General features: G+C 38.1%; 1 protein-coding gene across 1 annotated transcript; it reads right to left on the bottom strand.

Moving 5' to 3' along the window:
- Positions 1-546: 546 nt before the first annotated feature.
- Positions 547-5,691, bottom strand: LOC137987658 (uncharacterized). The gene is made up of 2 exons (XM_068833733.1): positions 5,482-5,691; positions 547-4,123 (listed from the first exon to the last, which is right to left on the bottom strand). Exon 2 carries the CDS (start codon positions 2,853-2,855, stop codon positions 1,281-1,283), a length of 1,575 nt encoding a protein of 524 aa, XP_068689834.1. The 5' UTR covers positions 2,856-4,123; positions 5,482-5,691; the 3' UTR covers positions 547-1,280.
- Between the last annotated feature and the right edge of the window lie 1,311 nt (positions 5,692-7,002).

The raw sequence follows: 7,002 nt of genomic DNA on the forward strand, positions 1-7,002 counted from the left end.
TCAAGTTGACATTTTAGTAAGATTTAATGTATCAGGTAATATAATTTTCTGCAGATGGATGCAAATTTAATTGGTGGGTCAGAAAATACATAAACCTAAGGTTCCATCAATGTTTTTCTCAATTGCAGACTGTCAAAATTCCCCATTATCATCAATATTTTGAACTTGACAATGTTGCCACACAATAAATTTAAGTCGAAGCAAGCTTAATTTCAGTTTTAAGTTCTATACGTCCATATATATTGATGGGTTTATATATATGCACTGTTGTGTTTCTTGTTGCCAGTTTGAGTTGTTAGGTTTGATTGACCTCAGTGCAATAATTACTCAAGCTGAATGATGTTATTCATTTTATGTTGCTGTTAATAAAAGTAAAGAACTAAATTAATGCAATAAATCTGTTCTGAGTTTTCTATGACCGATACTGTTATAATTTATGGATGAACGCAATGATCCATCAAAGTCAATTGAACAGAGTACCACTCTATTTTATTGAAATATGTACCAGGAAAACCTGTGACTAGGGATAATTAAACTTAATATTCCAATGATATATAGATCTATTGTCTATTGTATCTATGATTCATAGATCTATCTATGAACGATGTTCATAGCAAAAAAGGAGAAAGATATTAACAAAGTGAGGCATTTTAATACAGGATACAACTTGATTTGAAACTCTTGTTTGTTGTCAATGAAATTCATGTTTGGCTAGTTTGCACACAAAAAACTGCATCGCCTTTGTCACGAACAGTCAGGCCTAACAATTCTTATATAACGTTTGGTCACAAAGTTTTGGATTTGTTTGTATAGATACTATTTGATTTCAACTTGATTTTCCGGTTTTTATATTATGATAAAATTACTTGTATATATTTTCATGACACGTGTAATTTTAGAGCGGATATGTTTTTTCCATAAATCAAAAAACGGATGCACAAATTTACGACTGTAGTTACGAGTTCTTAACAGCCTTTGTGGCAGATCAAATGGTTAATCCATTCAACCACAGGTAACCTCCTTCCAACTGCTTTCCTTTAGCAACCCTATTAGGGATAAACCTTTCTATTGGGGGCAGGCAGGAAGGCAATTACCCCCCTCCCCCCTAAAAAAAATTGTGAACAGCAAAACATCTTCCACATCAAAATAATGTTTCAGTTTTAATGATCAAGTACAGAAGTAAAGGGAGAAACTGGTGAATTTGTTGCCCAGAATATCTGCTACTATGGCTGAGAAAAAATTTTATCATAGTGGCACTGTTTGGTTCTTCCTTTTAGGCCTCAAGAGACTTCACTCGAGGTCAGAAGCATGTTAATGATATCAATACATTGCAGGAAGAGATCTTTTCCGCCATTTCCATCATCTGACAAAGGATCTGGTAGTTGTGCAAGCTGTTCATCTGAAAGGCTGATTAATGGTGGTGAAATATCTACCTGGTAATCTTCATCTTCTACTGTTTGCACACCATTAGGATCTACTCCAAAGTGATCAATTTCAGCCTCACTTAAAGCAGTATGTCCAGAATGTAAGTTCTCTAGCATACCCTTCTCCCACATTTGAAGTGGTGACAGGTTCCTTTCGGTTGACACTGGCCGATTATTCATTTGCCTGACAAGCTCCCTTAGAGAATTTTCTATTCTTGGAATGTAGACATAGTGTAGGCTGAAAATATGCAGATCATTAAGGACATCCAAGTTGCCTTCATCTTCCAACTGCAGAAAAATGCGGACATAGAAAACTAACACCCCTGAATAAACATCGCGATGTGTTCTCTCGACCCTGGAGTTATGGACAGACGATCCAGTGATAATGCTGCCTCTTCCTGGTCCGCGATGTTGTATCATATGAGCAGCAACAAGATAATTCTCCATACCATAGTCTGAACGCACTCGTGAGGGTAATCCCCATCTCTGCACTGCATTGTGAAATAAAGAAAGCACTGTTTCTGCTTTGTTATTGTCGCGACAAGCAGCATACAAAATTAACCTGGTCTTCCCATCAATGCAGACATGTGTTATCAGTTTATACCTGATTAATTTGTGTCCTGTATCTATGTGCCATAGGCTATTGGGGGTTGGTACATAATACTTTCTACGATGAATGGTCATTCTCCAGCGTAAGGCAGTTCCAACAGGATCAACACGTCGTAAACATTCAGTGACTCTCCATCTCTGAACGTTCAAGCCTCTACTCCTTAGTGCACCTATAAATCGTCTTCTTCCAATGTTAGGAGTTAGAATTCCTGTTGTTGGACTGCCAGTTATACCTCTGTACATTTCATCCAATTCATCGTCTGATATTTCTGAGTAGGCAGAGTCACTCAAACCAAATTCTTTACGTCGCCGCTGAAGGGTTGAAATACTAACCTGGAGAATGCCAGCAATTGCTTCCCAAGAAAAATAAAGTGATCGTAAATGCTCCACTTGGTCTTTGGTTATTTCATAGCGTTTACGACCTCGTCCTGGCTGTGCAAGATTCAGCGGAGCAGAATAAGATACCTCCAGTGCATCGTAAAAATCTGCATTGTCACGGCTTTCAATCTGACTTGACAATAAGGCGATTAACTGTGTTAATGAATGGTTCATATTCTGAACGGGGGCTTGAAGTGCAGATGAAGGGATACCAGTTACATTTGTAACACCGCCGGCTAAATCATTCATTAGAAAAGACAAGGTACCCGATGCATCCAGTAATCGATACCTTGTTTCAACTAGAATGTCTGTCTCCAACTCTTGTTCGCCAATATTAGCCAAAATATTGAGAACGCTTTTAAGATTCTGGAGAAACAGTGCGAACCCACGTTCATTTCTTTCTCGTAACACCACTCGACGTGACCTTTGTTGACGAGCCGCCATGTTGTTAGCACATGGCCAAGAACACTGCCGCAAAGACGTATGGGACAAGAAACACACAAAATTAATTCCGAACACACACAAAATTAATTCCAAACACACACAAAATTAATTCCAAACACACACAAAATCAATTCCAAACACACACAAAATTAATTCCAAACACACACAAAATTAATTGCAAACATACACAAAATTAATTCCAAACACACACAAAATTAATTCCAAACACACAAAATATAAGTCTTCTAAAAATATAATTAATAGGTATGGTAAAATTAATTTGGCGGTTTAACAAAATGTTTTAGAAATGCAAAATATTAATTCTATCAACATGTAAAATTAATTCATGCACAGGTAAAAACTATATCCACCATTTTGACCAGAACGGGCCTTCATAAGGATCACTTCAGACAACACAGTGCATATTGCAAAACTGATCTAAACTTGAGACATTTCACACATGCATGCTACATTGTACTTGATGGGTTTGAACAAAATCTTTAGAGCATAGACAACTAGGAAACATCCCTGAAAGGGGCATTCCACAAAATTAATATTTTCAGCTGTATAGCAAGAAGTTCACTCTAGCATTATCTGCCGACTGGCGTAGGTGGTATTATCCTAAAAAGATGATTGTATATTAAGTAGATGGAATCCAGTCATCAGTATAATACACATATGCAAGGGCTATTCCATGTGGGTCCCAATGCTCAAGAAGATGTTTGTTTTTAATTTTAATTTTTTCTCTGACAACTTGTCATTGAATGTGTTTGAAGGTGTTCTGGGTTTCGACGTCACTACATGTATCTGAAGCATTACTGGGTTGGCAACTCATCAGATCAAAAGCATTCGCAAAGTTTGCGTGCAGGTGCAAACAACATGCATTTGTGATGTTTTTGCTTGAATATGTTGTCCCCATTTTTTTTATAAGTACAACATTTAAAAAAGTGGCATCTTAAAGCTCTGTGCTGGTCCAAAAAGTTCATAACTGAAAAAAGGTTAAGGACTGGTATTCAGTTCTAAGAAGAAACTGAAAAGTTTGACAATGTGAAAAGTTCTAAAGAAACTGCTTAAAACTCAACAGTATTGTCTGGATTTCTCAGTGACTTTATCCAGTCTTTTGTTCCACACTACCAACATGGACAAAGTGAACTCAATAAGATTATTGTGGTTTATTGCTGAGAAAAAAAGGCTGAATTTCTTCTCGCTCCTTTTAGAGCTAATATTTCACAAAACTGCCACAAATAATACCAGGTGGATCCATCTCCCTAAGGACAAAAAACGAAAATGAATGTTATTGTCCATGAGATGCATATTACAATGCTATAATCTACAATATCATAATGATATTATTATTTTCCTAGACACAGGAAACTGCACATATCAGTTTTTATGGGGGCTGTGAAAATTAGTACAAAAAGTCATTCTTATTACACAACCAAGACAAAGAAAACATGATGAGCTAACCATATAAACATACTATAAACCACACATAAACCAATGACCCTTAACTGTTTGCCTTAACACATGTTCTTAAATTTTTTGAGTCTAACCATAATTTTGCCTTGGACGTTGGGTTGAACATAGATTTGCAAATAATGGCCAGTCAAGGGGGAAAGAAAAATACCATCTTCCAAGTTTTGACATAGATGTTGACACCAAGTGTGTTGCATTATTACAATAATGATAGATCATTATTATTTGGCGATTGTGGAAGCTAGACTACAATTAAGTCACTCGGGTGCCACTTTGAAGCAGTATTTCCCTGTCAATAATCCTAGGATTAACAGAAAGCAGGGCCTGGACTTTGCACTTTTATTTAACAAATTGTTCTTTTCCTAATATATCGATGTTCCATTAATTAACAGGCCAACAGTCTCCCGAACATGGGTGTATCAGTTGATTGCACAGGGTATTTTGGTGGGCAAGTATTTATGATTCTGTAATCAAGCCTCACTATGGCAATAAATTAAACAATGTTATTGATCACACTACTGTGCAACTAGAACTTCTTCTGAGTGTAATCTCAGAGGCCAGTCTTACCAATTTACTTTTTCATTGAAAAAAAGCCCTGAGACAGGGACAAAGAACTTCAATATTTTCTGTGTAGTTCTGGCCAGTACTTGTGTTCATTCCAACTTCACAAGTTGGCAAGGTGTTTTCTTTTAGACAGCTGCCTTTATGGGGGCAGTCAGGCCCCAGTTGTTCAAACGATGGATAGCGCTTTCCGCCGGATAAATCACTATCCACTGCATAACTCAACTGGTTTTCCTAGTGTTTATCCGCTGGATAGTGATTTATCCGGTCGATATCGCTATCCATCGTTTGAACAACTGGGCCCAGGAGGTTAAGTGGCTATTGCAGAGTGGCAGCACTCTAAATGAACTGCTGCCTTGGTTCAAGGAGAAGGTTGACAACTTTCAAATAATGCTCTTTGAACATGTTACGTTTAATTAACGCATTGTAAATACATGTATGATTGATTGTAAAGGTGATTTCAGAAAACCCTGCCCAAATTATCTTGTTGATGAAAACTGTACAGATTGCATGGGCAATACCCTAGTGTGCAAACTGAACCAAACGTTGTGAACACTTCATGCTTCAAAAACAAATATGGAACACTCACCGTAGCCTCCGTTAGTTTCTGCAGCGCATATTCCCAAACAAATTTAACTGGGTTTGGATCTCAAGGCCCAAAAATTCCACACAAATATATTACACAGATCTGATGTGTCTCCTTAAATTAAATCACCACGATCTCACTTCCAAAATTCACACCGTCAAGAGTTATAAAGAGACACAGGCAGAAGACGAGATCAATCGATCGAATGGACACTTCGCGTCTCATGCATTTATGCTCCCTATCTGGCGCATGCGCAGTCGTTTTTCAGCTCTGTCGGTCGTTGTACTACCTACAGTATGTGACAAAATTCACGACTATTTTCACGTCGCGCAAGTATCACACAAAGAAAAAATAAAATCGCTTACCATTCAATAAACAAATCAAGAAATTGTAATATTGTAGAAGGGTAATAAATAAACAGCGTTTTAAGTTTTAGGGCTGTACGATATTCCGAACTCGAGTTATTTGGCATAGGGTACCACTCCAAATTATAGTCTCCATGTTTTTGTCCCTCAGAGGGGAACCAACATAGCGGCCGGAAACCAGTTTACTTTGGAGTTTACTTTGGCTCTCTAAAAACATTTTTTCTCTCTGCTAAACTTGAAACATTCGCACAAACATCTTTCTTAATATATTGCTTAAACACAAGGCGAATCGATATTTTCGTGTACATGATGTTTGAAGCAATCCTGACGTCACGCACTGTAAAAAAAATTGAAATTCAAAGTGCTCTATTTTCAAAACAAAGCATGCTACCGAACTGAAAATAGGCCAGCAGATATATCTTTAAAACGTAAAATGACTTTTGCCTGATGAAGGTAAAAACCCAAAATTTTTAATTTTAGTATTTTCTGACGTCACGTGAATCCGATGCTCTCGCGGCTTACTCTCCTCACAATGTTGTTTGTACGCGAGTTTCTGAGCCCATTTGTTAGCGCAACATTGTCGGAGGGCAAGGTATTTCAAAGTGTTCCAACAATTTTGTCCGAGGCTGTTTTTTTCCGTGGGATGCTGTAAGCCACGGTAACAATTAGCGCACATTCCTTCTTCTTCTTGTTTTTCTTCTTCGTAGTAGTTGCCCAACCTCGTTCCCAGGGTTCTCTCCTACTCTTCCCCTGGAGCGAGAAGAGGGAAGAGGGAAGAGGGGAAGAGTAGGAGAGAACCCTGGGAACGAGGTTGGTAGTTGTCGTATACCTCGCGGAAACTGAATAGGCCATTTCCGAGTTCATGTCTGTCTCTTCTTCAAAGCGAGTCTAAGTGCGAAGTTTTTGTGTTGGTAATTAGTTCTACTTTCCATATGAATGAAAACTAATTTAATTAAGAAAAACTTCGCACTTAGACTCGCTTTGAAGAGGAGGCAGACATGAACTCGGAAATGGCCTATTCAGTCACACAAACCAGGGATACGAAGGAACGATTACAACTCTCTACGACAGTTCGAGCCCGAGCCCTCAGCTGCACTGATTGCGGAAAGAAAGCGCGATAAACCACTCGGCCATGAAATGGATGGTTGTTCACTTTTTC

This window comes from Montipora foliosa, unplaced genomic scaffold (genome assembly GCF_036669935.1).
Source record: "Montipora foliosa isolate CH-2021 unplaced genomic scaffold, ASM3666993v2 scaffold_371, whole genome shotgun sequence".
Taxonomy (NCBI): domain Eukaryota; kingdom Metazoa; phylum Cnidaria; class Anthozoa; order Scleractinia; family Acroporidae; genus Montipora; species Montipora foliosa.

What these genes read in the sequence shown, in the direction of transcription:
- LOC137987658 (XM_068833733.1), bottom strand. Translation starts at nt 2,855, where the DNA reads ATGGCGGCTCGTCAACAAAGGTCACGTCGAGTGGTGTTACGAGAAAGA.